At 40.7% G+C, this 19376-nt stretch overlaps 1 protein-coding gene across 17 annotated transcripts in view; it reads left to right on the forward strand.

Annotated features, from left to right (window-relative positions):
* Nucleotides 1-810: 810 nt before the first annotated feature.
* epb41l2 (erythrocyte membrane protein band 4.1 like 2) overlaps nucleotides 811-19376 on the forward strand; it is a 50823-nt gene continuing 32257 nt past the window's right edge. For 3 of the 17 annotated variants that reach the window (XM_061052327.1, XM_061052328.1, XM_061052330.1), the window contains exons 1-3: nucleotides 14156-14372; nucleotides 18357-18589; nucleotides 18688-18873. In XM_061052327.1, the coding sequence (XP_060908310.1) occupies nucleotides 18371-18589; nucleotides 18688-18873 (405 nt within the window). In that variant the 5' untranslated portion in view covers nucleotides 14156-14372; nucleotides 18357-18370. Of the gene's footprint in view, nucleotides 1032-14118; nucleotides 14373-18356; nucleotides 18590-18687; nucleotides 18874-19376 lie in introns of those variants that run through there. The other 14 variants (XM_061052324.1, XM_061052326.1, XM_061052340.1 and 11 more) reach the window with 9 other exon arrangements.

Genomic DNA, 19376 nt, shown 5'->3' on the forward strand with positions numbered 1-19376 from the left:
TATGGTTTGCAATGTTAAAAATAGCACATAAACTTCACAACCAACTAAACAACCTAATATTCATAAATTATTTTATAAAATACATTTAAGTAAAATCCCAGCGTGTGTGTGTGTGTGTGTGTGTGTGTGTGTGTGTGTGTGTGTGTGTGTGTGTGTGTGTGTGTGTGTGTGTGTGTGTGTGTGGGGGGGGGGGGGGGGGGGGGGGGGTAAAACCATATACCACATCATCAACATGTTGCAGTGCCCCTTGCTGTCCGCTCGAGGGAGCTGCCTCGCCACACTAGCAGTTCAACATCTACATCGAACGTCCCTCAAACAAAAATGGACAGCTCGACCGACCAATCATATCTCACAATGTAATACAGTATCCCGTCTGAGCCAATGAGAGTCGGGAAAAAGATGTTTCGCACTGTATGGGGCGGGGCTTGGTGGATGATGGACACGTCTGCTTTGAGCCTCGGCCAGATTTTCGGTGTGTGGACTCCAGTGGAGATTTTTGGAGGCTTGTGGGTTGTGCGTTATTTTTTGGGAGGCGAACAGAGTGAGAGGCCACGTTTGGAAAAGTTCCCCACACGCAATCGCTGAAAATTTACAAGAGGTAACGTTTGATTTTACCACCCTTTTTTTAAAAATCACGTGATTTAAACATTAGCGACCGGTTGGTTTAATGCATTTATCGTATTTCGCGTTTTCTTCCGCCGATTTTGGATATCTGTGTGCTCGACTTGCATCTTTGAATTAAAAACTAAGAAGCAGTTTTGTGAAATGTTGAAGCAAACAACAGGCTTTCCCTCTGAAATCCGTTATGAGCAGATGCAGTCATACCTTCATGGCGCCTCTCTTCGTCCACATTATCCCCGGTTATCATCACCTTAAACTACTCTCAGGTCCTGCTGTTTGATGAGGTTAGCTTCAAAGTACCCGTGGAAACATTTGGCGTGGGCTAAAAAGGACATGTTCACGTTAATTTTCTAAATGAATAGACCCAAGTGGTGGTTGTATTTCCTGGTGTAGAGAGAGCTACGTTAACGGTGAGTTTACGTGACGCCTCTTCGGATCCTGCTGATGTTACTATTTTACATCCGTCTGTGTTTTAGACGGTTCATGTTGCTGCTTCCTAAGTCAATCTCTGAGATGTGTGGTTGTTCTTGAACACGGAGATGAAAAGAACAATCATAGTCGGGTTTAAGCCGTTTTTGTGTACAAGGAGGTTTGGGAAATGCAGTAAAAAAAAAAGATGTGGCAGAGATATTTAATAACCATACATCCGCCCGAATCAAGAGATAAAGTAGACCTTAAAGTGGTATGGTAGCATACACTATTCCAGTTTGACGCCTAGAAAGTGTAACATCCAATTAATTAAAAAAAATAAATATGAATTGGGATTGAAATGAAAAACACGTGAGACCTATTTCACTAGATGAGTACCTGAAATGATCAATTGAGCTTTTGCTTATGCGAATCTGCAATTTGATGACGTAACAAGAGAATGATTGTTAACCATAATCTGTATGGCATATAAATGGCTTTAAATTGATTTGAAACACTCAAAACTTAAGAGCTTGTTTCAGTTTTGGTTGCCCTGCCCTCTCCTTCACTTTCCATGTGTTGCTACTATCTTACTACTGTGTTTACATACAGTATAAATTGTGTGTGTGTGTGTGTGTGTTTCCCAGAGGGAGCCTTAGAAGTCATACTTTGTGGGACAGATGGCAAGAGTTCAGTTAGTTCACAAACAGATAGGACACCATGCTTTACAATCTGACTGGATTTAGTGGAGATAGTGCTGACGTGTAAAAAAAAAAAAAAAACATGGGCAATTTGTACACATATCTTTTATTATATAAGCTATAACTTTATTTTGATTAATATATTCAGCATCTGTATAACACACAAGCCAGATGCATTGATGTTGTGCAAGGTATCATTATCATTTCTGTACTTGTATTACTTCCCATATAAAGCCATCTCTGTTTGTTTGAATTCAGAAGTCATGGGTATAATCTTTCTGCACAAACCTTGCTAAGTGGAAACCCCGTGGAATAGGACAAATTACATAACTGTGTCATCATCATCCATTCAGCTACATGGCACACCCGCTGTATTAACAAGGTTCGAGTTTAAGAGCCACACCGCCACTCGTTTTTATGCATCTTAGAAAATTGACTTAAACATTGAAGTGTCTCGATTTTAAGGGGCATGGATGGATACAATTTTGTTAATTTAACACCGCCCTTTTCAAAGCCTTAGACGTAAACGTCACATGCTTAATGAAGTTATTGTATTCTGCACTGCTATTGTGTGTGGTGGATTGTGTTTCAGGTTTTCAGGTTATTCAGGACAGCAGCACACATTTGCCATCTTACAACTCTGATGCGTTAGACAGTTTTTACTCTCTAATCCAACAGTGAAACATGTATAAGCTCTCTGGTGTGCTCTTACTGTCGGGGCCTTCGCTCTCTATGTGTGCTTTTGTGTGTGTGGTTTATCTATAATCATCAAGGCCATGTTCACTCTCATACTCTCAGGATGTGCAGAACAGTGGCAGCTCTGTCAAACCCGCTAATGAGAGAAGCCTTAATTGGTTGTTCTGGTGGGAGAATCTGCTCATTAAAGTTAGCTGCAAACAACTCCGGGCTATCTAGAGTGCAGGCATTACCTCCTCTTTTTTTTCCTCCTCTCAAAATTTCTGTTGTCAGGCAATACCCTTTTGGGATCCGTTGTTTTTTTTTAATGAATCTGTTTTGAATCTATTCGAGCAGGTTTGGTTTGGTCCAAATGTTACAAAACTTGGTTGATAGAGCTCTAGAAAATTCAAACTTAAAAAGGGCAGTAGAGCTGAAAAAAATGGAATAAAAATAAAATGCAATGTTGCATTAGTAGTCTGCAGCTAATACTACTGCTGATTTCTTGTCATAGCTGTGCTCGTTTAAGTTAACCGCATGTACGTGCTTTGATATGTCACCCTGTGAGAGGTAAAAAAGTCAAGTTGAAGGAGACAAAAATAGGAAAGTAGAGATTGGGCGACAATAGGCGAAAAGAGGATACAGAAGCAGGCAGAGAGGAAGAGAGGCTGAGTGGGAGCGACAGAGAGAGTGAGAGATATTGCTTAACCATTCGGAAAGGCTATGGGAACATCCCTGGGTGTGTGTGCGTTTATGTGCGTGTATGTGTGTTTTGGTTCCTGACATGGTCGGTTCAACAGGCGCAAATCACGTCACATCAGCTCAGGCACACACGGACACCTCGGCCATCCTGCATCCGAGTGAACGACAGGTACAGACGTTGTTTTTAGAAAGGGGGAAAAAATACTTTATTCTCGCTTTGATGTTTCTTTCTGAATGATAATCGACTGTGATCAAAACTCATAGGTGGTTACAGTGTGGGTGAGCACATTAGATCATCTTCCTTTAGTCTGTCAAAGCTGTTCAACACTTGAGGCCCAAACACAATTCAAGCTTTCCTTTCACCCCCCCCCCCCCCCCGCCTTGATTGCAGTAACATTGGGACAGTCACCACAATTACTGAGGTGGACATATTCTACAGTGTAGCAGTCAGCCGTGACTGGGTGAGCATTAGCCTCGAGCTTTCAGAGCGGCTTGGACAGCGGGCACCGCAGGACTTGCATTCACACACAGAAAAGATCAGAGGGGCACGGATGAATGGAAACTGTAATGCAGTGTTCAGCTTATTACAGAGAGAGAGAGAGGGGGGAGAGAGGAGGGAGGATGAGGTGGGGAGAGGGATAGAGGGATAGAGATGTAGAGGATGCGTGGATAAAAAAGGGGGGCAAGAGGAGTTTCTTTGGGCAAGAGGGTCAAAATGTTACCAAATATGTGAATACTATATTATGGAATAGTAGAAAAATGTTATATTAGTAGCTTTCCGTAGAGGTGTTTAAGTACTGATGCAAGTATCAGTCTTTGAAACAGCCTGACATGCTGGTTCAGGTAACCGTTACTCAAGTGTATGCATCAAAATTGGTATCCTAAAGGAGAATATGGCTTCTTTCCATCTATACTTTGTAGTAACATTTTGTGTTTTCTGAATCAAATTGAACTAACCATTAAGCTAATGGGGAAAAAGTGTCGACAACTTTAAAGCAATTAGTAGAGTGATTGTTTTGTTTAATAAGAGGGTCATAAGAGGGTTTTTATGAGAGGAAAAAGCCCTGGTGTTGAATGTTTCACATCCCAAAGGGAGAAAAAGAGGGCAAACTGCTTCCCCAGCAAGTGTCCAGTGCTGAAAGAAACGATAGAATAAAAGACAGAGAGAGAGCGTGGGCCTGTGGCTTTGGCAGGGCTCCAAACATAGTTAAAAACAGATTAATCAGCATAGGGTCACATTCTCAAACAGAGAGGCTGAACAGAGGCATGGCAGGACGGGGGCAGGGGCTTCATCTTTTTAAAAGGCCGTGTCTTAGGGAGCAACACGAGGGAGTGTTGGCACTCAGGTTTATATCGGCGTAAAAGAATGGCTCCAAACACTGATGTCTGATCTACTCACCCTTTTTTAAGTGTGGTGGCAAGTTCAACACAAGAACGTTAAAGAAGTTTACAGAGGTTGTCAGCTTAATGCATTCACCTACAACAAGCCGGCCTGTCAGTCAGGTCAGATGCTCCCCTTATTAGGAATAACCCTGGTCCTTTGTCAAAATCAAAACGGGCGAGTTCTAAGAAAATTAAAACCCTGTACAGTGTTTGCCGGTAAAGACATGAGAGCCACTCACAAAAAAACTTTTTTTTTTTGTACCAGGCTGTAAACATGTTTGTAGCAGGAGATACACTTTGTAATCTTATCCTGGTGAAAGTGGTTGCCCCCTGTTTTAACACCATGGCAACTGCAAACACCTCTTGTAACCCCTGTAACAAGAGGCCCTGCTGTTAGTGAGCTGAAATGAACGGATTCACATTGATTTTTAACTGACCTTCTTCTTCTTTAAAAACATCCTTTATCAAGTGAGCGACTGACGCATAGGTGGTTGCTTCATACTCTTTTCAGTTTGCCAGTATGTTCTGTTTTGCCCTTTGGTTTAGACTGTGGATATAACAACATAGTATTGATATGAAGTTAAACTGTCATTATTGTGGCACACTTGGCTTTGGTGAACATTATGACCACGGCATCTTTACTTTACCCTTCACATTTCTAGAAATGTTTAGGAGTGCATGTTAGAAAACAGCTCCTGATACACTCAGTAAAACAGCATTAAAGGTATAATTGTATTACCTTTTAAAATGGTAATTAGTCATTGTTTTATCTCTATAACTTGTTCCCCTAAGTTCATCAGTTGCTACATTACCAGCCTTTGATTTATTTGATCATTCATTATTTCTGGTTGATTGAATGAGTGATTGATTAACAATTCATTCATTTATTTCAATCATCATGTGCTGGCTATTCATTCATGCAGGCTGAGAAGTGCAGGGGGGGAATCACAGAGGAGGTGGGACACGGGGGAAGAACGATAAAGAGGAAGGGATGAGGGGAGGAGGGAGGAAAAGGAACTAAGAGGAGTGTCTGGGGTGACAGGAAGTGCAGGCCTACTAACTAGCTTGAATTAGCTGCTCTGAAGTTAGAAACAAATCATTTGAGAGAGTGTCAAGAACCCAGTAAAGTTTGTGTCTGTGTGTGAGAGGGAGATCCAGGCAGACACAAAGCAGTGTTTCCTGCTGGACGAATGTTCAGAGAGAGACAGAGATACAAAACATGAGTGTAAGGATGTTTTGCACTCTGGCCACTTCCTGTTTTCATGTTGACAGTTTCCTAATGAGAGACGGAGAGGCCAAACAGACGTTGAGTAATTTTTGGGGCTAAAAATAAGACATTGCAGATAAAGATGGAGGGATGGGAGACAAGCAGAATAAAACAGAAAAAGGGTTTGACGTTGCCCTGTGTCATGCTTCCTGTTTCCTGATTAAAGGTCTGAGGTCACTAGAGTAGGATTAACTGATACTAGACGCTTAAACAAGCTGTCTGGTCATGTTATTTATGTGAAATTTGACTCGAGAAAAGGCCAACTACCAGGGTTGACATCAGCCAGTATTTACCGGCTTTTGGCCAGTACAACGTACAGTTGTCCGCCAGATAAAGATATCAGAGACCAGCGGGGAAATGTGTCAAATAAACAATAATTACAAAAATGAATAATGGCATATTACATCTTTTGTTTCCCTCAAATGGACAATATTTGCCAACCATTCTAGCATGTTTTCCCTTTAAAATCTGTTGAAGTTCACCAGTCATGATCGATACGCTCATGTTCATGTTCCTTTTGTTACTTTTCATTTCATGGTCATTCAGTTCACTTCATTTGGCTGTCTACTCGCCGTTATATTGTATAGTTTCTGCTTATAATATGTCTACACTCATGCACTTTAACTTATGTCAATACTTTCCATTTACAACTCTGTTTTTGCACATTTACATTTAATCTTCCATATTTAATCTTCCTGTTTAAGACTAGTAATGCTTAGTTAAATCCTGGTTGTGTATATTCACATTCTTAGTTTAGTACTTATTTACTTTGTATTTAATATTATATTATGTTTAGATTTGCTAACATTGTGTTTTTTACTCATATTGTGTGTTGGATAACCTGCTGCTGTAACGCCACAATTTCCCAGTTTGAGATCAATAAAGTAATTCTATTCTATTCTATTCTTTTACTCTCCGACCCTCGCTAACGTGTGTGAGTGGTGCTTTACGCCTTTTCGTCAGATCTCAGGGAGAGATGTCTGAACATATACCCTCGATGATGAGCTGCGATGTCTATATTTGGATTTCAAGAAGGATCAAAACAAAACACTTCGCCTGTTTTTTTTTTATCATGAAGACAGAAAATTGTGACTCTTTAGATGCCTTGAAGCTTGCTGCGTTTCATCACTGACCTGAATGAAACTATGAATTACGAGAATGAGTTGCAGTAGTTTTATTGCTGTTAGATGTAAGTCATTGAGCACATGTGGATATTCAAAGCACATGTCTGTTAGTTGTTTTATATGGCCGGGATTCTGGAATGTTTATGGCCAGCATAAACTCTACTAATCTACATCTCACATGATGAATCGTGAGTGTGTGTCGTGACTCTAAAAGCAACATGTCCTTCAGTAAATGAGAAAAACAGGTTGATGTTGTGAAAAGGAGGTCATCTTGTGGCGTTCACAGGGGGAATGTCTAATTTTAGTGTTTGGGGTTAAGGTTGGTTGTTAGCAAATTAATGTCAGGCAGCTGAAGTTGCAGTGTGGGTGTGCGTGCATGTGTGCTTGACATTCTCCTTATTTCTTCATTGCAGAACATTTTCTACTGGCCCTGCATGCTAGATTTATAATGGTTATGTATTGTTTTAATTTTACTGATTTAAATCATGGTAATACTCGCTATTCTACTCGCTTCTGGTTGTTGGGGATTTCCTGTCTCAATTTCTGTACTTGTTAAATTATGAGTTGAAATGTTTATGTAACAAAAATTTTAGTCAACATAATCTGACAAGCGACACAACTTTTTGGATAACATAATTTTGGGCGTCTTGTTGAAGTCTTCCTTATAAGAACCTGCTGACATAAAGCATACAAATTATGCTCATGAAAAATAAGGTCCATCCGAGTAGAAATGGGGGGAAAAAGTCCTTTCAGATAACAGAGTTTGTTTTCAGTAACACATTTTTTTTGCATTTAGGAAATTAGGAGCATGAAAGCATTTGCTTCTACTAATAACTTCCAACCAGAGCAGTCGCAATAACCGCAAACATGAATTATAATAATAATAATAATTTATACTTTATTGATCCTGCGAGGGGAAGTTCATTTTTACACTCTGTCTAGTAAACATGCAGTGGCTTATCAAGCCAACCACTGAGCATTGGGGGCAACCCATCACAACCACACGTGAAGTCACCTCACCTCATCTTCAGACGGAAATGATGGCAACGGCACTGGTACCTAAACCAAATGCAGCTTCACACCTTTGGACACATTTCGGCTTTCGGTCAAATGAAAAAGGATAACAAGCTGATTTTAGATGATGCAATTTGTAAAAGCGGCACCAAAACAATCTGTGAAACAAGGAAACACGTCGATTTGAGGTCTCGCCTCGCAAATAGCATCTGGCCCGCAAGATTATTTTGATCCTGACTTTTATTTATTGTATTATTTCCTGACACAAACATCTCTCAGTCACTGATAAATAATAATAACATTCCCAATCAAAATAATCTTGCTGGTCAGTTGGAGACCCCTGAATCACCAAAAAAGGGGTGATGATGCCCTAATTCCAACTTTAATATTTACTTATGCATCTATAGATTTGTTCCTTCCTGTTAGTGGGGTTAGGCTGTTAATGGTGTAAATTGTCTTTTGATTAGACTGAAGGCTTTCCTTTCTCCGTTAAGTTTAGTACAAAAACATCACACAGTGCGTTTACAAACCTTGTATCTTTTCTAACGAACAACTTGTTGATGCACACATGTCAGCATCAACTTCAAACACTAGGAAGCTGTAATAATGATGAGCCTTGCTACCTATGAAGTCATTTGTTTTGCTGAACACATCTTGTTATCACAGTGCCATAGTTACCATAGCAACACCATACCCACTGCTACTCTGGGGAGAGCAACTCTCTCACTTCTTTTCCCTCACCTGGCTAATACCTATAATACTCTCTCTCTCACTCACACACACACACACACACACACACACACACACACACAGAGTAAGCTATCTTCTCTCATGCGCACTTGTGTGACCAACCCATACTTTCACTCTTTATGTCTTTCTCTCTTTCTCACACACACACACACATACACACACATACACACACACACACACACACACACACACACACACACACACACACACACACACACACACACACACACACACATGAGGCACTCACAAATTCACACAGAAAGGGCTCTTGCGCCTGACTGCTTTAATTGCTGAATAGGGGTGTTTAGCTGCTAACAATAGTAGTTATGAGCTGACCCACTATTCTCACACACAGACAGAGAGAGAAACTTGTAGCTCTATAAGAAAGGATTTAAAATACCTTTAAGACTGCATTTTATTGTAGTTGTTGCGTATCCATTTTTGTTTTTTCTGCATCCAACATTTTGCACAATGTGATGGGTAGTATAATATGTCTTCTTTGCAATTAAAGATGTGTGACACAGCATCCATAATTTATCATTAAAGCCGTGCCTAGTGGTGAAAGACATGCTATTACAGTTAAATGAGGCAGAACCTCCAGTTTTATTATATTTTGTCGAGTGATGACTATTAGTTTAGGCAGCATAAAGCTGAAAAGAGGCTCTTGCTGTTGACACAATAGCAGTTATGAGCTGACAGTAATAATACAGTAACTAAAGTAATGATGATGTTGGTCATTTAAGCACACACTATGAGCTGACCACTCATGCTTCGACTATACTGGAGGCAACACATTTAGGACACTGTACAGTTTGTTTGGATGCGTGGAGGGTAGTGAAGTGTTTATGAGGTGCAGGAGAGACAGACAGACACAGAGAGGAAGATGAGGGGATGAATGGATAGACAGGCAGGCAGGCAGACAGACACACAAACATACACTGGGATTATCCTTTGTGTAATCCTCAGTTTGAGGGTCAGAGTGCAGTATAAAGAGACAGGCATGTTCACCATTTTCACACCATTGGCCTGTGTGTATGTGGTTGTGTGTTGATGTGCGATTGACACAAGTGTGTTAATCAGCGATTCTGTAAGTGTGTTATTACATGTGATTTAGAATCCGTTTATATTTGTGTGTGTGTGTTAGTGCTTCGTGTATATGTGTGTGTCATAGCGTGACAGATGGACAGATCGTAGAAGAGAACAGCACAGATTAGGATCCCGCTGCACTCTCTGTGGATGTGTGTGGTTATCTCAAAACCAAACCTGGGCTCAGTGACTGTCAGCTGTCGAGCTGTGATGAAACAGCACAAAGAGATGGTAGCTCGTTGCACCAATGTTTTGGTTTTGGGATGCCCGAGTGCAATCTGCTGGATTGGATTCATAATTCATTGGTCTGAATGATGGTCAACTGATTTCTTATGCTTGGGTTATGGAACCCTTTTGTACTTGATGTACCCCAGATGTCAGCAACGAACTTTTGTGTCTCAATGGAAACACAGACTGCTCGTCAAAAAACAGCAGTTAATATTATCACCCATCATAACTGCAGCAAGCAATGCAGCTTTTGTCATAGAATGAGTAGTTTGCATCTATTCTAACAAAGGTTTACAACAAGTATACTACGCCTCTGAAGTTGTGATGCTGTCTATAAGAAACTATGATGTTTATGTTAGTGGTTTTTGGTATATGCCAATAGCCAATACGCCATGTCTCAACAGTTTTTTTGTCGATTTTGTTTAAATATGCGTATTGTACTTTTGTGAACATGATTCTGCCAATAATATTTTAATGGCGTTTAAAGGCATAAAATGAAGTACTTGTGAAAATGTACATGCCACTGGACAATGACGTGATAAAACTTACACACAAAATTCAAAATGCCAAATTTATTTTCTCTTCATAATTTCAATTGGTAAGAATCCGCACCCACGTTATAACTGTCAAGAGCGGATGGCATCAGGTTGTATGAATAATCAATGACTCAGATCTTGTCACTAGATTTAAAGCATCTCTTCCTCATCCTGCCATGTCAGTAGAAATATTGCGAAATGTCTTGACTTTTGACAGATAGATATGGAGATCTGGAGCAGATTCTTGTACCCTGCAGGATGAATCGTTATCACTTTGGGGATTCATTAGCTTTCCGTCAAGTGCCATCGTAAGGTCAGAGTTGACATTCTTTCCTTCAAAAATGCCGCTAAAAGTAAAGACTTTCCCATCACCTACAGTAATAAATATGCCAATAAGCAACTGTGAGAGTGTTAGCATGCTAAACTAAAATGGTAACAAGTGAAGCCTGAATATTCGTCCTAAATACTAGCTCATATAACAGGCATAGCTTAAGAGTCCACAGAACATGCAGGCACTAGTCTAGTTTTTGTGACAATGAGTACTGGGACTGTTACTTTGCTGTGTTGAATTTCAAGCTGTGATTGTCCTGTTTGTGAGTGTAGGAAGGGATTATGGTATGATATAATTACACTAAATCTGCAATATGGAAAATCGGGTGTGTGTGACATGAGCTACAAACCAGCTGGTCCTGAGAGCCTCACTGGGACAACTTTGCACATGTGTGTGCTCAAACACAAATCCCTGAATAAAATGAATAATGGTATGATAACTAGGGCTGCAACTAACGATTATTTTAATAGTCGGTTAATTATTTTTCCGATTAATCGATGAATCGGATAAAAAAAAAAAAAAAATTTGAATTTCCACACGTTTATTCAAAAACAGAACATTAGTTCATTGACAGTGCAAACAAAAGTGCAAAAACAACAGGTTACTGCTTGGACGTCTCCATGAGCTTTGTGAAATGGGTCCTTGAGGGAAGAGTGTAGCCAGGGTTCAAGGTGGGGATCATTGTAGTGAAGTTGCATCTTCATTTTCAACCATCGTCAGAGGCCTCATGTCGGCGACGAACATGTTGAGGATGCTATCTGTCAAGACGGATGCTTGCTGTCGTGTACATGATTGTTTTCTGTAATGACAAAGATAGTATTAGTATGTAAAACAGCACAATTTACATCAAATCAATATGCCTTGTTGTTTTAGTTATGAATTATTGTTATGTAAAGGCAAGTAACCCAAAGAGCACTTGCAGAGACAACACACGTTTTTATAATATATATTTATTTACACTCATACAGGTACCCTAAAAACGACTTATTTACACAAATTTAATTAAGTGTCTAAATGCACTTGCATACAGTGCAGTGTATTAACTCTCACCTTATTACAGAAAACTAACACTGGAAGCTTAATCATTAAATTATTCAATCATTGTAGTAAGTTTTAATTGTTAATTGTTTATTTATTTACAGCAAGCTGACAAAGTGCTTTAAAAAAACATTAAACTAAAATAAAATGTAAAACACACCTACACAAATATATTCCAATGTCAACAGAAAATAATATGGGAAAAAAAAGCAAAGAATATATCTGACAACGTATTGAATGTAGGCCGAAAAGGCAAAATAATAAAAAGTTTTCTTCAGTCTAAGCTTGTTTGGCGTTGGCGTTGGCAAAGTAAAAAGTTTGCTCTACCGCCGTCATTAACCAGCTAACGTTACTTTAATGAACTTTTCGTGCTTGTCAAGCTGGATAAAAAGTAAACACAAGCACCAGCCGAGCAACCGGAGAGACTAACGTTACATTTTCTTACTTGAAAACTGAACAAACATGGGATTTTGTAGCTGTCGAGCTCCCTTCCTAGTCAGCGATGACTCTGACATGTTTACTTTTCAGGTGCTGCATCATCACTGTGGTGCCCCCGTGTCGCACCATATCGCTATTGCAAAAGCTTGAAACTAACTCATGTCTTTATGCATTGTGAAGTGCTCAAACACTTTGGTTGAACTGTGGCATGTAAACAGTTCGGCGTGTACATCACCACAGTCTGCGACATAGGGAGTGACGCATTAATCGCGCAACGCAATGAATCGATAATGAAATTCGTCGCCAACACTTTGATTAATCGATTTTTATCGATTTTATCGTTGTTGCAGCTCTAATGATAACACCTGTTACGTGTTACACAGACACACACTCCAGACCTCCTTATCACTGCCCACTTCTCAGATCTATGAGCAATTCAGACGTCTGTGTTGCTTCAATAAATGCCTGTTTTCCCAGTCAGAGCCATCTTAAGTCATAATACATACTTTTGTATGTGGGACCAAGGTTTGGAAATGACTTGAATTTTGAATTTTTACACGACAACATGTCTATCGTTCTAAAACTAACTTCACAAGAGTGATGCAATAATTATACAGTTAGAAGATCGCCCCTTATTGTCTTAATGGGGATCAAGTTATAATTGCTCACATGCTTGGTTGATCATTGTGTACCTTGAAATAGCTTGACGCAACATGCAGCTGATCAGCCGCTACTAGCTGCAGCTACAGCCCAGTATCCTTGTTGAAAGAAAATCTCAGAGCAGATGGATACAAGTGTCATAAGTACAGCCAAGCACCCTTTCCCAGTGGGTGCGGTCTATCAGAAAAGGGGGGTGGGGGGGTGGGGGCGTATTACAGTTACTGTAGGTCCAGCACTTTATACCTCCTGTAAATCTGATTCGGTTTGAAATGGGTTTAGGCACGGTAATAATCTCTATTGTCACTCCTACGCTTGTCCACTAATCTGTATTTTTCCTGCAGTAATCTCTTGTCTCCATGGGGATTTATTGTTGTAGTCCATGAATGTGGTTGCCACGGAAACCAGTTCCTCCCCTCTGTTTGCCCCCTTTCTGCCCATCAGTGAGAGGTTTGGGGTGTATATCTGCTTTATTGACCTTAGAGCAGTCCTGTGTGCTTCATCAGGTAGTGAAAAACAGATATGTGAAACCTGTAGTACCATTTAGGTAATCTCTTTTGTCTTTTTCTCCTTTTTTCTTGATTTTTGCTCTAAATCCTACACTTGTGTCTCACAAAGTTGCATCTCCCGTCCACAGGCCAGGAAGTTGTTGTTGCTATGACGACAACCCCTTAAAACCCAGACAGACATCTGTAAAGTTGTAAGTGGGAGAAGTGAGAACTATAGTTTCAGTGCAACTTTGCAACTGTTATATATTTTATGTGTGGAGGGTAAACAACACAGCTTTGCTTTCAATGTGTAACTGAGTAAAGAGCTTGGTCAGTAAAAGTTAATGCAAAATTCAAAATGGATTTGAAGCCATGACAGAACTGTGGAGGGTGTTCATACATTGTATACACAATACAGTTGTATTGGAGTCCAAGAATGTAAAGTAATGTTGTTGAGAATCTCCTGAGGGATTATGGATTGTATATGCCAGTGTGCATCAGTAAGCTGACACAGAAAGTGTACCCTCTCTACTACTACTCTTTGCATCCAATTCTATCCTCTTTCAATTTCTCTTCATTTTTCCCCCAGCTACCCTTATGCCTCAGTTCTGCTCCTCTCGTTCACACAGTCCTCTCCAGCCCCTCCCCGTTCTCTCGTTTTCTGCCCTTGTTTCTCCGAGCAAAAGTCCCCAGGGAAGCAGACACAGAGCTGGGATGGAGAGAGAGGAGAGGTTGGAAGAGAGAAAATGGCAATGACAGTTTGTAGGGCAGGCCTTCTGCTTAGAGGTGGGGAAGGAAAGTGAAGGAACAGGAGAGGAGGATAAAAAAAGAAACAAGGTTAAAAGAAAGTGAGAATAAAGAGAAGGATACGAGGAGAGACCAAAGGCTAGGAGGGATAAAAGGGAGAAAGAAGAAGCAGCAATAGGTAAGACAACTGGAATCGATTGATCTTTTAATTCAAAGATACGCGGTAAATGACAGGTACAAGTACAATAGTAAAGCCTTCAGGAGCTGTCCACTGAGCTAAAGATTAAATGGTCCAGTCATTGCCATTGTAAAAGTATTTTTACTTTTCTTTGATTTGGCAGTCATATGCAACAGCAGCTCATTGAACCCGGTCACAGCGATGGAATTTATTTCAAGAAAACATTATAATCTAATGCGATTGAGCCAAAGCAAATAATAAGATTACAAACTAAAAGTTAAATAAATGCTGCTGATCGACCTTAGGCTGTAAGCAAGCAGAAAAAAAGCAATAGATTTTAGATAACATGATTGGAAGAGAAAACGTTAGGTCATTTTACGTTTATTAAAGAGAAAGAGCTGCCTTGTCTATGTCTGTGCTAATTGGAAAACATCCTCTTCATTATCGTGTACGCAAACGGATTACATTACAAGTGGCCAATTTTGCGTTAATAATGATCCTGGAGGCTTTTCTTCTGCCTTGAGGAAAACTAGGTTACTTGATTGCTGCTAATTGACTGTGAATTAGTCAGATTAAATCACCAACATCACAAGATGTGCATTATTTCTGCATTACTGGATGAAAAAGTCAAACTCATGGCGTGAGACATTTAAACCCCTAACATACGGGAGAAGTTTTGTTGCACTGTCAGCGAGCAGCTCATTTATCCCTTATTTGACCCCATTCATATTTCAGCACTGTGCTGTAATGACCGCCAGAACCCTAACAATTAGATGCTCTACAGATAGTTTTACTGCCATAAACCATTCAGTCTGTGTATATGAGTGTATATTTATGAAGAGAGGCTGTAATAATGTCACCGCCATTGTTTATATGGACTGTGGGAAGAAGAGAGAGAGAGAGAGAGGAGGAGGGGGTTTTCAGGGGGAGACAATGTGAGTGGACCAATGGACAGGATTGAAAGGGGGCCCGGAAGAAAGGGATTGTGGGAGAGGAGAGAGTGGGAGAGAGAGAGAGATGAGTTCAGGGATCTGTTGAAAAAAGAGAGAGAGGCACCCTGGGCTGCAAAGAAGAAGAGAGAGAGAGGGCCGGTTTAAAACAGGCCTAAGTGGCCGTGACGAGCGTTTTGCAAAAAGCTGCACCCTGATGCCAGCAGACTGCTAGATAGTCCACTGAGAAAACAGGCATCTCAGAGGAGAGGGGACTGCAGTAAGGCGGTAGCAACAGTCCTGTTTTTGATGGCTCTACTTCAGGGCATCGCAACAAACATGTGGACAAAAATATGCTCCAGTTGATTTAAAATTGATTTTGATCTCTTGCACAGATGGTAGCCTGCACACTTCAAACATTTCCCCAAATCCCCTTTCCTGCACATTTCAAGCCCTGAGTATCAGTGTGTAAACATGCCTGCATGGTTCACAGCTAGTGGCTCAGCAAAGACTAGTAGAGCTGAGACTGGATTGAACTGACTTCAGCTGTCACAGTTTGCCCCGCCCATTCATTTGGGGAGATTTTGTTTAATCTGTTAACTTATGTGTAGTAAAGATGAACATGGTCCACATTACACTAAAGCAACATACCTATGACGAGCTATTTCTAATTCTCATTCAGAAAAGGACAACACACTTCATCTTTTCCTGTATAGCTGTCACATGGGTTTCCCAACTGCCCTGCCCCTTTAGGAGACCAGCAGCAGGTCCTGCACAGATTCACTCTAATGGGGAGAAGTGAATGTTGGACCCTTTTTTTAACAAACCGCATATATTCTGAACATTTTTCTACCTTAATGGCATTTTCTGGAACATCAAATAAGAGGGAAAAGTTAATTTTTGCTTGAGATCTGCCATCACATGTCTTCCCTCTTTTTTGGAGCTGAACAGTTTCTGTTTTTTTAAACTTTTGTTGTTATCAAATGTTTCGGAGGGGAAAAATACAACATGCCTTCTAAGGAGACAGGAATTTTCATGCCATTGGCAAAGCTAATAATGAGCTAGTTTTATATACATGTGGACTTTGTTAACATGTGGACGTTTAGCAGGTAAATTCTTAAACATGTTCATCATGTTAGTTTAACATGTAAGCAGGGGAATGTTTTTTTTTCTCCCGTAAACTAAGCTGAAAGACAAATAGAGGACACTAGACATCTTAAGGTAAATTCATCCTGAGGGGACACATAACTGCAGTGAATTTCACAGAAATAAATTGGTTACTTTTCTTCTGTTCCCTCAAAAGAATTTCCAAAATACCAAAAAATGTGAACGTCATAGCGACAGAGAAAATGTCAGGGTCTGAGTCAGTAGGACTCACCCTCAGGGACAAAGACTGTCTGTACTAAAGGTCACCCAGTTATCCATCCAGTGGTTGATGAAATATGTCAGTCTGGAACAAAGTGTTAAACTGAACCATCACCTGACCAACAGTCTCAGATTGTCATCCCCACAGCAAACACTGTTAACAGAACTAAAAAATGTACGAGTGACCTGATTTGAAAGGTTTGTCTTTAAAACAAATGGGCTTGTACATGTTCTGTTTGTTATGTAATGTCAGTGGGACTCCCTCGTACTAAGATATAGAAGTCAGTTTTTTGCTTTTTTCCCTCTATCTGCACAGGCACACAGTACAGTGCTAGCTTGCCTCTCTGACATTTGCACACACCTACATGCACACCTCTCTCCATCCATCTCCCCCCCCCCCCCCCCCACCTCCTACCTCATTAGCCGATCATGCGTAAGGAGACCTGTTCTATTTTTACTCCCCCACCCTCCCTGCACACTACTGCTGCATTGTGTGTGCATGCGAGTGTCCTCTTATTCAAGGTGGCAGGGCAGAAAGGAGAAATTGCTCAGAAGGACGATGTAATGGAGTACAAAATCAAAGGGAAAGGGGTTAGAAACAGGCTAAGGAATATTCAAAACAACTGAAAACAGAGTGAATGACATGACTGAAAGTGAATGAATCAGACTTAAACCTGCTCCTGAACACACACACACACACACACACACACACACACACACACACACACACACACACACACACACACACACACACACACACACACACACACACACACACACACACACACACACACACACACACACACACACACACACACTGCGCACAAAGGTAAACGCCCCTAAGCAGACAGGTTTGCACATTCTGACCTAATCTTCCCCGCCAAACCAATGTCATGGTCATCTAGTGTTATCAACAAATGATTGTCAGGCTGAATAACTGCGTCCGTCGCTGTAATAGGGCGTGTGTGTGGACAGTGCTGCCAAAGATATTTGGGTTGAAGTGTGTGTGTGTGTGTGTGTGTGTTGACCACAGCTGCAGGGTAAAACCAATGAGTCAGATATGAAGACTCAAATAATTCCCCTTCTTGTGAGCAATTCCTTGTAACCAGCTGTTGACCCAGATGAACCTCAGTGTGTGACATAATGACATCCTAAACTCTGGGGTTTTTAGTGCAGGAGAAGTGGACGACTCAGACTCAAGATGTAATCTTTCAAACAGCTATGAGATCATGTGTTAACAGCTGCGAGCCAAAGGACCACAATCAGCTGGCTTATATAAGCCTAATGTAGTTAAGTTAGGCGTTTTACTCTCTACATGACATAGTTTAAGTGCTTAATAGTCGTATAATTCCAGAGATGTTTTCTTGGTCTGCCATTTCATCTTGCTCCTGTTGTGGAGGAAAGAGATCTCTCAAAGAAAAATTGGAGCATGTGGCTCATTTATAAAAGATACTCCGGACTAAATTTCCAGTTGTGTGCCATAAAAAATTCATATTTGTGCCAAATTCAACATTGAACTCAGATTTTACTCCAGCTCTTTGTGATGGTATCCAGCAGCCGAAAACAAAATGAAAGATGATTCGGTGTACTGTCCCAAATTGAATTGAATGTATCACATACATGATACTCCTCAACATTTTTGCTTAAAATCAAAGTAGAATCTAATGCTCTCTTTTCTTCTCCTTTTCAGGTTGACGGGTCACGATGACAACAGAAGCAGGCTCTGAGACGGAGGTGAAGGAGAACGCTGAGGAGTCAGCCGCACAGCCGGACCCATCAGAGAAGGCAAAGGAAGACAACAAGGAAGTAGTGGACGTCGCAGGAGAGGACAAGGACAAAGAGAAGGAGAAAGAGGGGAAGGAGGGAAAAGGAATTTCTCGATATCTGCCAACATGGCTTAAGAAGCAGAAGTCTCAGAGCCAGGTACGACTCGTATCCTACAACTCTAATGTTGACACGGCTGGTTTAAAAGATTTTGGTCTGATTTTTGTCTTTGTTTTATTTCGTCTTACCTAAACTAGACCTCCCCGACCAAAGAAGCCCTGCCCACAGAGGAAGAAGTAAGCAAGGCGACACAGGAGGAGGAGGGGCCTGCTCCAGAAGTGAACGGTCACGCAGAGGAAGTGGAAGAGAAGGAGGCAGTGAAGTCAGAGCAAGTGCAGGAAAAAGAAGCAGAATCTCATTCGAACGCCAGTGCAGACACTGAGGTAACGCTCACATGTTGAATGATTCCTCTTTTCTTCACATCATCTCTGTACACACAAGGAAACATTCAAAAGAGTCAGGGGGTCTCCTGAAGCTGGTCTTTTATTGAGACAAGAATAAGAGGATTACAAAAGAAAGGATGAAAGCATGGAAACTGAACAGAACACAAACCAGAGTTTTTGAATTTTTCTGGTTTCTGTTGGGTATAAGATTGCTGTCAGATTTGACCAATCACGTAGCAGTAGGCAGTCTGTGAGGAGAGCAAAAGCAGGCGGAACGCAATCTGTTGTAATGACATCTTGGCTCCCATCAGCAGTAATCTGAAAAAGAAAAATAAACATGTTAAGCAACATAATTATTATACAGTATCCTTCTGGTACCATTCTGCAGACCAGGGTTTGATCTGAACCAAAGGACTTTTCTGCTGAAAACCGATACACTCATTTGATATACAGAAATAAGAAGTGAAACAGGTTTTTATTGTGATTTACTTTTTCTGCAAGTT

This window comes from Labrus mixtus, chromosome 12, assembly GCF_963584025.1.
Source record: "Labrus mixtus chromosome 12, fLabMix1.1, whole genome shotgun sequence".
Classification (NCBI taxonomy): Eukaryota; Metazoa; Chordata; class Actinopteri; order Labriformes; family Labridae; genus Labrus; species Labrus mixtus.